The sequence below is a fragment of the Meles meles genome, chromosome 12 (assembly GCF_922984935.1).
Source record: "Meles meles chromosome 12, mMelMel3.1 paternal haplotype, whole genome shotgun sequence".
Classification (NCBI taxonomy): Eukaryota; Metazoa; Chordata; class Mammalia; order Carnivora; family Mustelidae; genus Meles; species Meles meles.
In genome coordinates this window covers 33,361,561-33,381,055 of record NC_060077.1, presented here as the reverse complement: position 1 = coordinate 33,381,055, position 19,495 = coordinate 33,361,561, and the positions used below count along the sequence as shown (strand labels likewise).

The window sequence follows — 19,495 nt, the reverse complement described above, 5'->3', positions numbered from 1 at the left end:
GAAAACTTCACGTCAGAGCAGAATTTTACAGCATAGTTATAAACCTCAAAGAATAGGAATTTGTAACGGGCAGGGCCATTGATTCTTAACAGGAGTCACATTAACAAGTATACGAGACACATAAAGTGGTTCCAAGAGCCTCTGGCAATGTGTGGAGATACAGTATCTTTAACGTGGACTTGCAAGTTAGTGCCTAAAAGGAATTGGGCAGTCAGGCTCTAAAAATCTAATCATCGATCTGGTGAGATACTTTGGTTCATTCAGGGACCTTTAGTTTAGATCGTTGTCAGTTCACTGCCCATTGAGCAGAGTGGGGGTAGGTAGGAACTTCTGAGTCAGCTTGCCCAGGGTTCTGACCCCAGAATCCCAGCTTGCCTCTTAGGAGCCAATTTGACCTTGGGCAAAGGACTTACCTTCTCTGAGCCTCAGCTTCCTCCTCTAGAAAGTGGGAATAAGAAAACATGCCTCACAGGGTTGACATGAAGGTAAAAACATATATGGCACTTGAAAGTACCTAGCACACAACAACAGGTCTTTAGAAATGTTTATAAATGCTAATTTTCTGCTATGTAACCATTATAAAAGTATCACTGTATTTATATTATAAATTACAAATAAAATTTAATATATAAATATTTAATAAAAATAAATAGTAATGAATAAATATTAACATAAATATTAAACAAGTAAAAATTATAAATATGTACTATTATAAAAGTATGGTATATTTATCTGTGAAAGTTTGTGTTGTGAGTGGGATACCTGTTGAGGGTGGGAATGTGGTGGGGAGAGACAGCAGGGCATGGCCAAGGAGCCCATGGTGATTAAAGCCAAGGATGGAGCCAGGCAAGGTGCTAACCCAGGTTACATGTGACAGAGAAAGATTCTGTATAGTGGAGCACCCCTCTAACACCCAGAGGCAGTTTCTGAAGCTAATGAGCCCTGAGTAGCCCCTGAGCTAAAATCTCCTGCCCTGTGCTATGTCTTTTGGCCGTTCAGGTCACAGATACTCCCAGTCACCTCAGCTTGTCCCATTCAGATGGGGCTGGAAGCCAATCCTTAGAGCTTGTTCAGTTCCTTAAATAAGGAACTACCTACACATAGCCCCCAAGACAAATTCAGCCCTACAGTAAATGCTTGTCTGTCAGATTACATTTGAGGTCCACCGTATTTCCTCTGAAGGTCTCAAACCACTTAGTAAATATTTGTCAGATGAACTGATGAAATGAAGGCCTTTATAGAGGAAACCTGAAGATATTGGTAGAGTAGGTCTACGCAGACAAAAGCTCTTCAGGTCCTTGTTGCTGTCAACAGACCCTGTGAAAATGTCTATCATAGGCGACCCTTCCTTGCATCATCTCCAAGGCCTCTGGTGTACACAGGGAAACCACATACAGCTCTGGGACATTTTTTTTTTTTAACTACTAGCAAAGGCAGTTAGCCCATCAGAGTAGTCATTTGAAAGATGCATATTTAAAGACAAGGAGGGAGGAAAGCATTCTTAAATGCAAATGGCTTTTTACACTCTTTCCTACTTTCGTGTTTTTGTTCTTCAGACTAGTCTCTTCCCACACCCTTCTGCTGTGTGTGCTGCCATTTTCTCTAAATTAAAGGAAGAGAAATCTTGGCACCTATCAATTAAAAAGCCCCAATGTTTCACATGCCATCATGGCCGGCTCGAAGGATGTGTTGATCAGGGCACAAACCCCTGGCTTCTGAGCATCCCCAGTCTGACTTCTGCCTTCTTCCCAAAGTCCTCAGGCCAGTCCTTCAAAAGAAATAGAACAGAAATAAGGCCACCTTGGGGTGATTTAGCCTTTAGGGGATGCTGAAGATTGGTGATATGCTGGTGTTAAACCAGCGGCGTGGAGGGTGGGGGGCTGTGGTAAACACGCAGCCAGCCAGGAGCGCAGCTCCCATCCAGCAGGGAGCTGCACCAGCCCACAGTGGGGTCCAGCGTGTGGTTTGGGCAACATTTTGAAAACAAGGCGCATCCATACGGTCAAAGCCTTTGAAAGTGATTTTTAAATAGATTAAACATTGAGAACAATTAAACAGAATGAACAAGGAGTTTAAATAAGATTGACCCCCCTCAATGTCCCCCCCACTCGCTGCCCAAATATGCAGCGATAAGGAGACCAGCCAAAGTAAGTGTGTTAAGGCAGAGTGGAATACAATGCAGCCATTAAAGGTGAAAAATGCGTTAGGTTTTTTTGGGTACCTGATAGACCTCTTTCCAAATGTTGAACCCCAAAGTGGGCTATTTGGAACCATTTCAAAATGCAGGTATAATCCTTAATAAGTGACAGAACTGAATTTTCATCATGTTGACTAACACTTTCATGATATTGACTAAATCCCTCATTTTTAAAAATGGACTCTTGTGGCAGTCGTATGCAATCTTGTGAACATTCTCTTTTAAGGACTTGATTTCAGAATGATCCTGTCCCTCTGACTAAACGGACGAGAAAGTGCCACTCCCAGATGGCAAGGACCTGGTACTGTAGGGACAAAGGAGAGCCAAAGACCAGCAGGGCCTCAGGAAGCTTGATGCTTTCTGATGCTGGCTTTTCTCTGAGGAGGGTCCCCAGCCCTGGTGGCCACACCCCATCCCAGTCTCCAGAGCCTCACCCTCTTCATTCACCCCGCCGTGTGACTGAGGTGACATGGGGCGGGGAGGGGAAGTAGAACAAGAGAGGAGAGTTATGTTTTAAATTTGGAAATTGCTCAAGAAAAATCAGGCTGTCTTGACTGGCACATGCAAATGTACGCAACTGTTAATTTTCTTGCTGAAATTCCCATTTCCTTTATCCACATGAAGTCTCTGAAAAATCTTCTTGATGATTCTTTTGTTCCCTCCCTTCCCTTTTGCCCCCTCCCCCAGTATTTAAAACTTGAAATCGTGATGCCTTCTGGCCAGCCTGAGGACCAGGTGGGGACATCAGGCCCAGGACACTGCTGCGGGCCCCAGGTGACATGCCGGGGCCGACAGCAGGGACGGACTGCTGACGTAACTGTCTTCGTTTCTAATGCTGGTGGTAACCAACGACGTTTAGTTTTGCTTTGACAACTCCTCCTACAGCCAAAACTATTGTTATGGCCCACATGTCATTGCTATTTCTCCTAAACAAGGAAAAACAAAGGCTATTCTGGGCATAGAGCGGGGCTTGGGCTGGGGTTATTTGCAACATTACCACGATGTGCTGTCCTTTTCACTGTGGCCACACTGTAATTTTTCTGAAAAGTGCTGCAACAGACGCACAACCTTCTCTTAAGTCTTTTCACGCAGCCCCAGGGGCATCAGAATACACCGGAGGTGTTTTCACACACCTACGTAAAACCGCCTAGACCTCGGGGGAGACAGAGACTGCGGTTTGCACAAAATGAACCAGGAAAAAGCACCCTCCTGAGATCTGTCTCTGCTCTACCATTCGGATGCTTTTCTCTCATTTCGGAACCTCATAAAACTAAAACCGCCTAGTAGGAAGGGCAGAGTCCTGACTTGACAGCATCTCTGTGGGTGTGTTTTTGCCACCCTGCTTTGAGAAGCAGAGGGGAGAGAAGAGAAGGGGAAGGGCTGGCGGGGAAGTGAGAGCGGGAGGGGGAGAAGCTGAGTGTTTCCTGCTGTGGTTATGACTTTGCCAGTTGCCAGTGCACGGCTTCACTGCGAGAGCTATGTGAACTGCTCCCATCGGTTAGAGAGAGACTCTGGGGAGAGGAGGACCCCGAGGAACAGCCTGCAGCCTGGCTCCCGGTGTGAGAGACGCTGTGGGCACTTCAAGCCAGGACGTGCTCTCGAAGCTGGCTCCACAGCAAGAAGCCTGAGTAGCTAAGCCTCCCCCCACCCGTTTGCACGAGCTGCCTGGGTAAGCTCTCTCTGCATTTCTCCAACCTTGAAAGCTTCTATCGGGGATCAAGGGAAGAAATACCGTATTGAAATTTGTAGATCTCCCCCGCTCTCTGCTTTACCGGCTTTGATATTTGCCTGTTAAAAAGATTATTGAATGCAACAGAACAAGGCAGTCTATCTGCATTCTGCTCGTCTGCGTGCCTAACATGTCCCCTGTGAGGCCAAATGTGAGACATACAGACGAGTCATTGCTGTCCGTTGCTGTGGACAACACTGGGTGTTCAGCTGCTCGCGCAATCGGAGACCCCGGACTTATTCACCTGCTCTGTGACACCACCGGCTTCCTGCCGCAGAGCTCCTGATTTGTGTGGATGGCCGTTGGTAACTAACTGGTAGCCACGGTCTGCGGTCAGAGCCACGGCATTTGAGTTTAGCACCTGGGCTGGGCCCCACTGGTACAGTAGAGAGAGAGACAGACAGAAGCGCGCGCGCACACACACAGACACACACACAGACACACACACTCTCACACCCCACGCTGGCTATAACTGCAGCTCTGAGCTGCCTAAAGAGGAGATTGCCTGAAGCCGAAGGGATGCTTTGAACTTGGGGGGGGGGGGGCTGCATCACGGTTGGACTCCCCCTTGCAAAGGACCCGATTATGTCCAGGGACCACCTGAACAACAGCACACTGAAGGAGGCCCCGTTTAAAGACCCGTTCTTGAAAAAAGGTACACTTTCAAAGGCCAGCTGCGGGTGATGCCTATTCTCTGGGGTTTGTGGTGGTGGTGGTTCTTGGAGTTTGGGTTGAGGACAGAGTTGAGAAGAGCAGAAGCTCTTTCTCAAGAAGTTTGTATCTACCCAAGCAGGGTCTGTCCACTCTGAGAACTCTTCAGGGCTCGACTCTTTGGAGGAAGATGTACTTAGGATTTTTTTTTTTTTTAAATTTATTTGACAGAGAGAACTAGTAGGCAGAGAGGCAGGCAGAGAGAGAGGTGGGGAAGCAGGCTCCCCGCCAAAGCAGAGAGCCCGATGTGGGACTCGATCCCAGGACCCTGGGATCAGGACCTGAGCTGAAGGCAGCGGATTAACCCACTGAGCCACCCAGGCACCCTGTACTTAGGATTTTTTGTCTTCTTTCTCATCTGCGATCAGTTTGTTCCTGCTGGAGATGCTATACATAAATACACAGGTTTGTTGCTTTGGAGTTTTGTTTCTTCAAAAACGTTCTATACAGGAGACTAACTCCCCCCACCCCTGGAAAGTCTATTACTCACTGCTAGACTTATGGGTGTTTTGTGTTTTTTTTCCACCCTGAGTCGTTGCAAACAGCATTTGAAAGAAAAGATGTGTTTCTCAGGATGTGGGTGGTTTACTGGGTTGTTTCTCAGGTCACCCGTCTAGTAACAGTAGACCTTAGAAAAGCCAACTGTGACTCTGAGAGAGAGACTGTGAGAGACAGGCAGAGGCGGCTAGCTAGGGAGCTTTCAGAAACCAGAAACGCTCTTAAATGTGAAGAAGACGGTGACTTGTGCATCTGTATATATTTCTGATACGTTTACCTAAATTAATAATGTGGGGGTGGCATGGGGGCAGATTTTAAATGAATCCTATAGAAGGAATTGTGGGTTTATGTATGTGGGGTTTTTTTTTTTTTCCATTTATAACACGGTGGAGGGATAGACTTTGAAAAGGTTTGTAATTACGCTTACTCCTCGGCTGTGTTTTCAGAAAATCCTGTCAATCATCTTTGATTGGAACATATTTAGCTAGATTTCTTTCTGAAGAGATCATGAGACTCTAGATTCTAAAATGCATGAGGGAAAGTTGTATGGGACGAATGCTTGGGCCGTAGTCATTTAAAAAGATGTTATTCTAGCTGGATGGACCTGCAATATCCACATTCTCGGGATTCAGTAGCCAGTCAACTCATTTGCTCACTGCTCCTTGCCTGCCAGTGTCATTAAAGGCACCTGGCTTTGGGCTCGGATCAGGCAGGTGTGGGCCACACCTTCCACTCAGAGAGCCCCACGCCATTTGACTGCACTCTGCTTTCATCTCTCCTCATAGAGATCACAGGTATCATTTCCCACATTTATTACCATGTAAAACATTTTATATACATATATTAACAGAAATGGGATTCTGTAAACAGGTAACATATAGCAACCAAAAGGTTCTTTTTCCAGTGACAGTCCACACTGCCTAGAATAGTAATAGTCAAACAGTTCTTAGGAACTATGAAAACCTTTGGCAAGACTTCATCACTGAAGTCACTAGGAAATGTCTGGTGGACTATGATTCTGTGCTAGACATTGTTAAAAGCAGATTAGGCAACTGGGACCCTTCCTTCTACGGCTTTCTTTAGCAGTTTATCTAAAATGAACACGAACTTTGTGTGAGTCATGTGCTGCCTCCTGAGGATTCTAAAGAAGATCAGGGTACTATCCCAGAGATGAGTCCATGATGAAGAAGACCAGAAAATGGGCGCTATGAGTGATAAGTCCTATGACAGGGTTCTGGGAGCCTCAGAAGGGAGCTATCATCAAGTAGTTAGGAAAGGGCTTCTTAAAGAAGATAAAGCCTAGGAGGAGAAGCCACATTGACCTGTCTCTGGGGGGTGGTTCTTTTCCCCTTCCTTTGTTCTACTTGTTATAGGTTGGATTGGAAGAGTCAACCCACCCAAGGAAAAGAACATTCAGAATATATAATCTAATCATTATGATTATAGCTTTTACTGTTTTGCCTTCTGAGCTTCAAGCTGTGAAATTATTCATCTAACAGGGTCAATCCCCCCCCCAACCATGGTGTTTAATGAGTGTGAATTTTCGTTCAACCATTAAAGTCTCCAAGAGTATTTTTAAACTAGCAGTTCACAACCTTGAGGCAGTCATGGTCCATGTAGATTCCAACTCCTGCCCCCACCCATTTTCCTGCCCCCTCTGCCCATTCTCTGTAGGACTGGGGAAAGGATTTACCAGCCTTTAGGAATACTCAGAGCTTTAAAAGTGTCACAGAGCCATAAATAAAGAGTAAGACACCCTCCAAGGCTGCCATCTTCTCACCACACCCACTGTGCCCAGGAGGACAAAGAGGAAAGAGAGGCAGATACTCAGTCGCTGTACCCAAGCCATGGTAGAGACCTAGGAAAGCTCGCTGGGAGAGAGGAGCTGCCCAGAGTAAGCCTGGGTGGCAGCTAGCCACAGTCTCTGTATTCCTAAGGGACTGTAGCACTTGGGGAGAAAAGTGGAGTGCTGTCATTTGTTAGACTGGGAGAGGCCCTTTGCCGCGATGTGTAGGGATCTGTGGAAAGCATTCAGCCCTTTCAGCGACATCCCAGTATTCTACATGGCAACTTTCCTGAATGCTGCCTGCCAAGATATTTCCTTGGCTGGGTGAAAGGAGGGGGCTGATGGGAGGCTTAGACTTTGCCCCTCCACCCCATTTTTAGGGTCCATAAGGGCATAAATTACACATCTGGAGCTTTATAATTAAACATCTAGAAAACAGGACTCCTGGGAAGGATGATATATTAATGGAGGAAAGACCAAGTGGAAGATGGTGTTAACCATCCCACAAATAGAAATGAGTGTTATATTAGGAACCCAAGGTGGTAGAACCATGCTTCCCCAGAGTTCTTTAAAAATAGTACAGACATTCTTGCCTCTAGTATGAGTCAGTTTAGTTCTCCATTGAACCAGAGAGTAGACCAACAGGCCTCACACAGTTTCCTCCGTTCTTATAATTCTCTACTGCACAGCCTGGCATTTCTTGGGGATGTTTCTATAAAAATAGAAGGATGCCATCATCACCATCATCGCTGTCACTGTTTCATAGTAATAAAATAAGGTGCTGTGATGCCTTCCTCTAAGTTTTAGGCTAAATTTATTACAAAATTTCTGGTGTTTGGATTGCGATGACTCATCCATTATAACATCGTGAACTACAGCCCCATGAAAGGAGGGGGAGTGTGAAAATTTGACCATGGCCTAAAATTATTTCCTCGCATGGATTGCTTTTTGGTATCCCTCTGTGGATGTCTGTCTCTACCGGAATCAAGGAAAACTGACCCGTGGGCTGCGTTCAGAGTCCAAACTGGGCACATGAAATTTTGGAAACCCTAAAATATACCATTATTTTCTCAGAACTCTACTATTACTGTAGATTTTTAAAAATCTTTGTTTTTAATTGTTCTTCCAGAATTCATTCTCTCCTTAGCCTCCTCTTTCCACCCCATTCCCACCAGAATCCCTGGCATTTTTCCTTTCTGTGTACCATCACACATTGTCTCTCCTCGACCATAAGAAAACAGACATCTTGTAAAGCCAGGTGTGGCAGACTAGGATGAGAGGGGGAGAGGCAGCAAGGTCCCAGGGCAGTGCCAGGTCTCAGCTGGTATCTGACTCACTTCTGTGCATAGATTATTGCTCCTAGGCACAGGGTTGGGTGCCCTCTTGATTTAGGAAGCATGCATGCACCTGTCTGAAGAATATGCCTCTTCAGGGCCCATCAAAAGAGTCTCCTACAGGGTGGGTAACAGGTCGCACCGTACCTTCTGCCCCTCTGTATCTACAGCCTTTGCACCCTGGGCCTCCCAAGCTTGGAGCACCGTGGAGAGGAATCAGTGATGTGCAAAGCAGTTGGTGCACACACACACACACACACACACACACACACATGCACACACGTGTGGGAAAACAGGTGGCCAGGGACCACTCCCTTGAAGAGATGGTGGTTTCAGCGAGAAGCAGAGTGTTCAGCCTGCCTGAGCCCTGACTGTGCAGTACAGGAAACTGCTATCTAAGGTCCCCAGAAGCCCCCAGAAGGTCTGTGGTTGAGATCAGGAGTAGAGCAATCTTGAAACTGGACACCTTGAAGAACAGGTGTGCTGATTTTCATCTGGTATTCACATTCGGAAGTGAGAAAGCAAGGTTTGTTTTGTTTTTCTTAATGGAAAGCTTCTTTTCTTTTTTAAGACTTGTTTATTTATTTATCTGATAGAGAGAACACAAGTAGGCAGAGAGGCAGTCAGAGAAAGAGAGAGGGAAGCAGGCTCCCTGCTGAGCAGGGAGCCTGATGCAGAGCTCAGTCCCAGGACCCTGGGATCATGACCTGAGCCAAAGGCAGAGGCTTAACCCACTGAGCCACCCAGGTGCCCCTGGAAAGCTTCTTTTACTTGTCCTATGAGTTATTTTCTTGAGGCATAAAATCAGGTCATTGGCAACAGAGCCACATTCGGGTACTGCAAAACACTGTGGGGGTCCAGCTGCCTCTGAGCAGTATCCATGCAAGAGTGAAGGGTTTATGATGCCAAAGGAAAAGACGGGATCATTATCACCATTATTGCACGATGTGTGGGATGAGAGAAGGGGGACTGGGTTTCCCATCTACTGTGTCCAGACTATTGATATCCTATAGTGGTGTGGTCTTTCCTTAACTTGCCTTTTATGATACATGTTTTAGTAGAATTTTCCTGTTTAAAGTACAAGAGGGTGTGGGAGGACAAATATGAAGAGGGTCTGCTCACATACCCTTGTCTTGATGGGAGAGGTCATCAGTAGCAGAAGTCTCTGGACGTCTTCGCGCTTGTCCCCAAGAAAACTCACTCACTCTGTTTGTTCCAATTTTGACTCTGAGAATTCTCTGAACCCCTCTTGGAGGAGTACTTATAGCCCCCAAGAGAGTAGAACCTTCCTACTTCCCTGTTGTTGACATTTGAGAAAGCAGTCTGTTTTTATTGACTATGTATTTGCCCAGAGTCAAAGTGAGGGTCAGCTGCTCATTTGACTGGGGTTGTGCCGCTCTGCTGAGGCTCCGTCCCCAGGGGCTCTGCTTCGGGCTCCAAGGAGCACCGCAGGTGACCCCAGACTGCAGTGGGGGCTGCCTGGCTGCTGCTGTGCTTATTGTTGCTCCTGTGTCTGATTAGGACTTGGTTGTTAGGACAGTGGCCTTTGGAACCCAGGCCAGTCCCTGCAGGAAGGGCTGCCTCTCACGCTGGCCCACGGGATGTAGTAGCCGAGGCTCTGATTGGACTTCTGTCACCCAGATTGGCCAGCTGGGCTATTCCACCAGGCTTTTTGCCTTAGTGAGTGGCACCCAGGGAACCCAGTTCCTGCCAGCCTGTGCCCTTACCCTGCCCCAGGCGAGTTCCACACTGGTCTGATGCTTATGAACCCCGCTGCGGTCTCTGTGTGTCCTGTGTTGTGTAGGTGCACCTGTTGTGGCTGTCCTTGGGCATGAAAGCTCAGGACAGTGGCCCAACAGCTGTTCTGACCACATCTCAAATCCTGGAGTCTGGAGTGTCCCCAAGAAGCCCAGGCCATTAGTGTTTGTACTAGAGTGCCTGCTGTCCATCAGTCTAAACCACCATTTCTCCAGCTGGGGCTCAGGGATCTCTGGGGTGTCTCCAAGACCCCAGTCTCCAGTGGTCCGTAAAACCAGATCTCCTTCACATATCTTAACTGAACAAACATGTCACAGCAGATTGAAGGTGAAACAGAGGGGAGAATCCAGCTGTCTCTTATTAAGGCATATATCATGAAGACATGCACAGAGGGGGAAAGCCATGCCACTCTTATCATTAAGTTTTTGTTTTGAGAAATAGTGTATATAATTGTTATATACGTTAACATGAGTTTATTTTTTTAATGAATAAATTCTTAAACTTTTCAGTGTTAATTGCAAATATGGCAAATATCAGTAGATGTCACCCATACAAATAAAGCTCTTTGGGGGTTACCAGTAGCTTTTAAGAGGATAGAGGGGTCCTGAGAGCAAAGCACTGGAGAGCTGTGAGTGTAAGCAGAGCAGGAGTGCAGAGCCCCAGGAGGAAGTACGGCAAGTTTGGATGTGTAGTGGGGGTGGGGTGGGCTTGCCTGGCCTTGGCTCCTCAGTGAGGCCAGAGTGGGGCCCATGGCACATACCATGTTGATAAGAAAGCTGATGAAATGCAACCTCAGAGCGGCTAGTCCCCTTTATTTTTTTTTATTTTTATTTTTTTAAAGATTTTTATTTATTTATTTGACAGAGATCACAAGTAGGCAGAGAGGCAGGCAGAGAGAGAGGAGGAAGCAGGCTCTCTGCCAAGCAGAGAGCCCAATGTGGGGCTCGATCCCAGAACCCCGGGATCATGACCTGAGCCAAAGGCAGAGGCTTTAACCCACTGAGCCACCCAGGCGCCCCTGCTAGTCCCCTTTAAAAGAAAGATTCCGTACACTGTTTCCCACAACCGAGATCTTTCGTACTCTTGCTTGTGATGAACTTTCTAATGTAATGTTAGATCAGAAGATTCATGCCTTTCAGATGATATAAAATGTTCTTTGTGCTGTCTCAGACCAAAAGAAATCAAATCCAGAGTGAACGAAGATCTAAACGTAGAAATGCAATGTGTAAAAATCTTAGAGAAAATATTTTTAGACTATTGGAGAAGACCTTCCTAATCAAACAGGAAGTTTAGAAGCCATAAAAGAAAAAAATAGTATTTCTATGACAAAAATTATTTATATCTTCTATAGAGAAACTCACAGCAAAGTTAGTGAGTGACAGACAAGGAGAAAATAGTTGCAACATATGTAACAGACAAAGCTTTGTGGTCATAATGCATCAAGGCTGCTTACCAATAAATGAGAAAATGACAAATACGCTAATATGAACGACTGTGATTATGAAAAAGAAAAATACAGATTGCCAATAATCACAAGGGAGGATCTAAAATTACTAGTAATTGGTGAAATACAATTTAAAACAAGATACATATTTTTGCCCATCAGATTAGTGCAAATGAAAAGGGTGAGTATTCAATGTTTGATTAGTGTGTGGGGCGAGAGACCTTTCCTAAGGCCGAGTCTCTGTAGCCATCATCATTTAAAAGAATATGTCCTTGACCCAGAAATTTCAATTTTAGGAATCTTTCCTGTAGGGATACTCAGTATGTGGGCCAACACTCAAATTCACACATACGTACACATGCACACACAATCTTTTGATCTTAATAGAAAAAAAGGGAAAAAAAGATACCCAAACGTCTATCACTTGGAGAATATAAATTCCAGTACATCAGTGTTCTGGACTAGACAGCCACCATAAAGAATGAGGTTGGTTTTTATATATTCTTGTTTGAAAATGTCTGTGATATATTAAGTGAAAAAAAAAAAGCAATGTATTTGTACAATGATTCCACTCATTAAAAGAAGAAAACCTTTATTCAATAGGCAAATGCACAGATATACACAACAGGTGAACTGTGCTGTCCCCCAGGACACTGTGGGGCTGGGTGGGGACAGGGAGGGCTGCAGGCCTACAAAGGAGATTTTACATCGTACACTATTTCCTTCTGTATTGTTTACATTTTAAGGAAGTCTTCATTATTTTTATAATAAAAATCCTTTTCAAACGAAACACAAATATACCCCAAATGCCCGTAGAATCATGGAAAATACAATTTGACTGTGTTGCTACAAATGGTTATCTGCATAGCTTTCTGTATACAGGAAAAGATAACCTAGAAGACATCCTCCAGGTGAAGAATTAATCCATAAAGACTTTGTGCAGTGCCCCTCACTGTAATCATCATTTTCCTCTCTTTCCATGTTTATAGAGCAATTAAGTGGTTTTTTTAAAAAGATTTTATTTATTTATTTATTTGAGAGAGAGAGAGACAGAGCACAAGCAGGGTGGGTGGCAGGCAGAGGCAGAGGGAGAAGCAGGCTCCCTGCTGAGCAAGGAGCCTGATAATGGGGCTGGATCCTAGGACACTGGAATCATGACCTGAGCTGAAGGCAGACGCTTAATCAACTGAGCCACCCACGCACCCTTCAATGAAGCTTTTTTGAGAAAAGAAAACATTTGTCAAGTCCAGGGCATGATTTAACCTGACGATCAGCCATACGGCTTCAGGGGGTGTCCAGAACAGTGACAGCCATGCCAGTGAAAGGGGTGAGGTGAGAAGCACAGCACCAGGGCCTTGCTGACCACTGGCTTCTAGAGTTGCTCAGGGCTTTGCCTCCTGAGCCTTCTGAATCAGCCGTCCCCACGGGATCTACCCTTTTACTGCCAACTAGGACTGTGCCCAGCAAACCTGCCTGGCCTCAACCACTCACCACATCGGCCTAGCAGCTCAGCTCCCTCACACACAGCTCTCCGTGCTCCAGGGTGGACATCCACGCCACTCCCACTATAGGCCCCATGCCAAGTACCGTCCGGCCCACTCCAGCAAGCACATTTGTACATCTTTGTCCCTTGGGTATGTATGGACAAGCATGGAAGGCAGTGTCCCAGGACTGGACACAGGGAGGTCCAGGAACACCCTCTGGTTTACCTCCATGCCGACTCTAGCCCCTCTGTTTCCAGGGTATGAATGGTGGGGGCTCACAGGTGCAGACCCTGGGGGGAAGGTGCTACTGAGACCCTTCCTGCCTTATTCTGGGTGTGAGCCCGCACACAGAGAGAGAACACCTCTCCATTGGCCTGGGGTCTACAGCAAGAGGGTGTGTGATGTGCACGAGTGCACTGTGCCCATGCATGTACATGTGTATTGCTGTAAGCCCGTGTGGGGGGTGCAGGTGTGTATGTGTGGGTGTATGCGTGGGTGCGTGTTGCAGGCTCCCAGCAGGGACACAATTGACAGAGCTCTCCCCTCTCTCTTCCCCTTCATTAAACCCCGTACCTCCCTACCTCACAACAAAGTTGTATGCGCTCTTCCTCACCGTCTTGCAGAGCCTCTCCCCATTTAAGTTGACCCTCCTGCACAATCACTTCCTTTCACCGTGCGGGGAAACTCCCAGGAACCAGTGGGCCACATTACACAGAGCCACCAGCTGTAAGTCAGAAATCAGGAAACATGGGTTCTAGGCTTGACCTTGGGCAATGAGCCTCTGCTTCCTCCCTGCAAAACCGAAGGACTTCAATCACCCAGCTCTAATTGCCGACTCGGTGTGCCGCGGTTCTAGAGGTCGCTCCCCGGCCCTGTCCTAGAGTTTGACACGTGTGTAGGTGGCAGCCAGGAAATCCTCCGTAACAGCCGTCTCAGGATCAGCTTCTGACCGCCCATAAAATACGGTGCCTCCAGGGTTGGAGACGGGCGATGCGTTTTCTAAGTCACTTCCAAAGGCAAGGCCTGGAGCAGAGGAAATTGGAGCTTTTATCAACATATTCTCCCTTCGGTGTATTGTGGGGGTCCTGCGTGGGCATGCTTTGGAAAATGTGACTCAACCATAAAGATGGGTTTAACATTCCAGGAGAGATTACCCTGGAAGGAGCAGCTTCAGTTTTGGCAGACTTTCTTACCTCCCCTGGGGGCAGGGCCATCCAGCAGGAACAGAGTTCGGATATTGGAGCTTTTCATACCCAAGAGGCAGCAGCCCTCCAGGGCCTGCCTGCCCATGGGAAGGGGCAGCCTGGGCAGCTGCTAGCCTATGGCATGCCCACTGGGCTAGAACTTCGAGATCCGTGTGTGGATGGGGTCAAACACCTCTAGAAGTCTTGTAGAGTCAAGAATACATTTTCCTAAGGCCCTACTTACTGACACAATTTGCAAAGACAAGGGTTAAGCACCACATTTGCCTGACCACCAGAGGTCCATTGTCAAGAGCCCCATGCCCAGGTCTCTTTTTCTTCAGATGTTGTTCTGCTCTCAAAGTCTGCCAGTGGCCTCGGGCAGCAGCAGGCCTGGGCAGAAAGAGTTCTTTCTTGAGGTCCTTTAGAGGACCTGGGCCTGGTGGTCGTGTCGCTCAGAGAACTGGGTGATGGCACGCAGGGGCACGTGGCTAACAGGCTCTTTCCCCTTCCCTCACAGCGGAGCTGGAGTTTGCCCAGATCATCATCATTGTCGTGGTGGTCACGGTGATGGTCGTGGTCATCGTCTGCCTGCTGAATCACTACAAAGTCTCCACCCGGTCCTTCATCAACCGCCCGAATCAGAGCAGAAGGCAGGAGGACGGGCTGCAGCCGGTAAGTGTGGGCCTGAGCCTCTCCCTCTCGGCACCGCCCAGGCCTCTGTCCCAAGCTCCAGACATGAGGCTGGGTACCAACAAGGGCCACAAAGCAGGCCAGCCTCTTGAGTCAGCCCACGGTGGTCCACAGGTATCAAACACCCTATGAAAGGTTTCTGTACTTCAAGAAAAGCCTGGGCATCGTGAGCATTGCAGGTCCATGAGTTCTCACAACCCGAAGACCCCGAATGTAACCATTCCCCAATCAGAAGAGTGACATGACAGCCCCCAGAACCCCCCTCGGGTCCCGCTTCTAGGCATGCCCCCTACAAGGTCACTGCTGCCTGGACTGCTGTCAGCACAGATCACTTTCGCTTGCTGTTGAACAATATTTTTAACAAAAGAATCCGACAGGAGGTGTTCCTTTGTGTCCGGCTTCTTTCACTAAATCGCCCATGCTGTTACATGGAGATTGTTTTTTAAAAGCGGCCCTGGAGATGTTCCAGGGATCAGGAGGGCGCCCGTGCAGCACCACCTGTGTCCATAAGATGCCCCAGGGGTTCGGCAGCACCGTGGGTGTGGGTGAGCTAGAAGGGCAGTGGGGGGATAGCAGGAGCTCGGGGCCGCCTCAGGGAGATCAGGGTGGGTTGGATTGTGCAAAGGACTCCCAAAACAGCCCACAGTAAGGCTCCTTGGGTTGTCATTTTTAGGGTTTCTAGCTACTTCTTACACTTAATCACCCTCCTCTGGAAAATAAAACATGTTTTCAGTGGAACTGCTCTATGATCTGTACCCAGGAGACCGAAAGCCGCTGGCACTTTCTGAGCTGCTAGGACAAACCGTGATTCTGGAAGCCTTCAGTAGGAAGCTTGGGAATGCAGTTTAGGCAATTACAAACTCTTGGTTGTGGTAGTGGGCAAAAGAGGCAGGATCTCCTCATGATACTCATCCCCTCGTGATACTTAGTCCCTGTGTCAGGACACGGGGGTCTGATAACTGGCCGTCTTAGTTGTGGGGGTGCAGCTGTCCTGGCCGGTGTGGTAGAGTGGCTGCTGGGCCCAGGACTCTTGGATCCTTAGGGGAGGGCTGGGTCACACTTCATCAGGGCTGCAGAATTGCTCAGTGACCCATTAATTCTGCTGTCTGCATGGGTGGAACTAAGGTTTGCTGGGTGTTCTGTGTCTGTGGCAGGCGGGGGCAGGGAGAGGGAAGGGATAGGGCTGCTAGGAGCAGTCCTGAGAAAGAACCCCCTTCTCCCTCTTGCTTTCCCTTGTCTGCTACAGTCCCCTGCCCTTATCTCTCTGGGTTCTCGGTTAGGTCCATGAGCTTCCAACAGTCCTACTAACAGGATTTTCATCACACCGCCACAGTTTCCCTGTGGGCCCCAGGCCCCTTGTCATCCCAGCAGTCTGGTACCCAAGGGGTCCAGACTCACCCAACACTGGTGTCCTAGTGCCTCTCTAGATTCCCCACGGTGGTATAGGGACAGTTCTGTCCCCTAAAGGAGAGAATGAATTCTTCCAGAGTTCTGAACACAGAACACACATCATTCCCCAGAGTTTAAAGAGAGAAGACAGAGAGAAGATCATACTCTTGGCAATAGTTTCAGAACTGCAGAAGGATCAGCCATCACTGCTTTGCCTCAGCCTTAATGCAAAGACAGGAAATGCTGACCGCCAGCCTTGGGGGAAGGAGGCAAAACCATCCTCACTCCTTGCCATCAATAGGCAGCCCTCAAGTTTCCATGAAGTACCTGCCAGGAATTTACCCACGTTCCCTGCCTTGGGCTTTGGGCTCCACTCCCCAGGGAATCTGGAGTCACTACACACAGGGACTCAGACTGCCTTCTTGTGTTTGGCCTGGGTCCCCACTGACCTCTGTGTTCCCCTTAGATTTAATTTGGGGATCACCTTGCTTCTACATGACTCACCTCGCATCGATGAGGTGGCTCCTCCCTCCACTCAGCGTAACCTGGCCGCATCTGCTGTCCCCACCTCCATCCACTGTGGCTAAGCTCCAGCCCATGGCTCTGCTCCCCAGACCACGAGCTCCATGACCCAGTCAGGTGATGGGACATGTACGCACACACAGTCACACTCTTACCAGCAGGATAACACTTTTGCAAAGACAGAAAAGTGAAAATTTAAGGGTGGTGGGGTTTTTAAAAGATTTTATTTATTTATTTGAAAGAGAGAATGAGCCGTGAGGAGGGAGAGAAGGAGAAGCAGGCTTCCCGCTGAGCAGGGAGCTGATGCAGGGCTCAACCCCAGGACCCAGCGATCATGACCAGAACCAAAGGCAGCTACTTAACTGACTGAGCCACCCAGGAGCCCCTAAGTTTGTTCTTACTTAGAAAGTGTCTTCTGTTTCATTTGGGAATGGGTTTGTGTGGGGCCATCTTCTGGGGGCCAGGGGCTCCCCCCCCGCCCCCGTCTACCCTGCTCTGGGGTTTGCTGGGCAGCAGAGCCTCTGTTTCTTGAAACTGAGAAGGTAATTGGTAGTTTTTTGGATGTCCCTTAAGGGCTGCACAGCAAATGAAGAGATAATCAATATCTAGTGATTGTGTCCCTAGATGTCTCTCTCACACTGTATGCCTAATTTTGTTAGTAAATGTCTGAAAGTTTTAGCCCTGAGAGCTGGACCCTGGTTCCGAGACATAGGCTGCACTCAACTTAGGGTTTAATTCCTTTGCTGATACTCTACTGTTTTTTTATTTCTTTGCGTGACTGGGTACTGAGTGCTGTTGCTTCTCAAAGCTTGAATTTTCCTTCTCAATCAAATGGGAATGGGGATATTGCACAGTTTAGCCGTAGGCTCTGTTCAGCGTTTCACAAACTCAAGATGTATTTTTTCGCAGTGACTAGAGACCGTTCAAGCTCAGACTGTAGCTCCAGCTCCTGACTAGCACTACTGACCTATGGATAGTCCAGAGAGGGAAGAGAAAGTGTGAGAAAGCAACCTTACTTGTCTTCTAGACACAGGGACGAATACAGCCAGCACTGTGGGCCATTTACCATGTTTCTGACTGCCCAGGAATGTGCCCCAACCAGACGTCTTGCCTCCTTTTTGTCTGTCTCTCTTCCCTAACGCCTTTCAAGAAATGATCTCTATCTCTCTGTCAAATAAATGAATAAGATCTTAAAAAAATAATATTACAAGATAACATTTAAGAAGTGAGTTCATTCATACACTACAATGGCTACTTTCACAACAACAGCCTTTTAAATTATGGCTTTTTTATTATGATCAAATTTCATTCTAATGGCTCAAGAAAGTATGAAAAGAGGGGATGATTAAATACATAAATACATCAAGGATAGTGGACATCAGATATCTTACTATCAGTAGGGGGAGGTATAAATACAGAAAGGAGGAAAATTAATCTATGAAGTTAGATGGGAATTCATGTAACAATGTGATCTATACTTTTACTACATATGAATAAAGATAAAACATGATTTAAATATGTACATAAAAAGAAAAAAAGAAATGCAGCTTCTCCTAGTACAGCACTAGGACAGCAATTGATTAATTTAGGCGCATGGTTCCCAGCTGGGGTGATTTTGCCCCCTAGGGGACATTTGACAATGTCAGGAGACATTTTTTTTTTTTTTAAGATTTTATTTATTTATTTCACAGAGATCACAAGCAGGCAGAGAGTGAGAGAGAGTAGGAAGCAGGCTCCCCACTGAGCAGAGAGCCCGATGAGGGGCTCTATCCCATGACCCTGGGATCATGACCCGAGTCAAAGGCAGAGGCTTTAACCGACTGAGCCACCCAGGCGCCCTGGGAGACATTTTTGTTGTCATAACTTGGGGATGCTACAAGGATGTTCTGAACATCCTTCAGTGCACAGGGCAGCACCCGCCACAAAACAAACAAAACCAACCTGACTGTAAATGTCAGTAGTCCCACAGTGGAGAACCCCTGCTCCCAGCAGGTGTTGACTGCCATTTTTCTAGAGGCGCTTCACTGTTCAAAATGGGTGCCTGTTACTATACATGGATCTCACGTGGCTGGCTCTGAGGCTTCAACAGAGTAAAGAGAACATTGCCCCACAGCATGATGGAGGGTGTTGGGGATCCCCTGCGTGATCAGAGGGTCTTGGTCTGAGACTCTGCCTCGGAATAATTTCCCCCACCCATTCCTGCCCTCCTTTGTTCATTTAGTCATTCACTGAACACAAACCAGGCAGTGAGCAAAATAATAAAGAAACAGTCTGGTGTTTCCTTGTCCCTGACCCTCCCTGCGACCCTCAGCAATGTCCAGCTGGCTAATTCTGTTTGGCATTTTATTAGTCTTCCTGGGACGGGCCAGGGGTCTCCAGTGGACATTTGTGTCTATCACGGGACTGTAAACTGGGTGTGGATTGGGGCACGAGGGCTCAGTGTGAAAGTTTCAATCTGCCCATCCAGGTGCCCTCCCTGAACATCCCAAAGTGACCACCTGTGCCAGCCAGCCTCCTCCCCTGAGGGCCTCAGATGGAACTTGGCATTGAGGAAGGCCCCACTCTCATGGACAGAGCTTGTCGCTGAAAGCCTCCTAGGTGCCCAACTAGCTGGCAGCTTGTGGGTCCCGAATGCCCCCCGTCAGCCTCCCCATGGGTGAGCACATTGCTGAGCCTGCGCATTGCTGAGACCCTGGCCCATTTATTCTAGAACACTGTGAAGTCTCCTGAGCGTGTTAGAAAAGATGTATTTACCTTAAACGTGTGTGA

At 47.5% G+C, this 19,495-nt stretch overlaps 1 protein-coding gene across 11 annotated transcripts in view; it reads left to right on the top strand.

Annotated features, from left to right (window-relative positions):
• LDLRAD4 (low density lipoprotein receptor class A domain containing 4) overlaps positions 1 to 19,495 on the top strand; it is a 431,068-nt gene that overhangs the window by 388,451 nt on the left and 23,122 nt on the right. For 8 of the 11 annotated variants that reach the window (XM_046024300.1, XM_046024299.1, XM_046024293.1 and 5 more), the window contains one exon: positions 14,643 to 14,797. In XM_046024300.1, coding sequence (XP_045880256.1) covers positions 14,693 to 14,797 — 105 coding nt within the window. In that variant the 5' untranslated portion in view covers positions 14,643 to 14,692. Of the gene's footprint in view, positions 1 to 3,646; positions 3,867 to 4,455; positions 4,582 to 13,648; positions 13,668 to 14,642; positions 14,798 to 19,495 lie in introns of those variants that run through there. The other 3 variants (XM_046024296.1, XM_046024295.1, XM_046024297.1) reach the window with 3 other exon arrangements.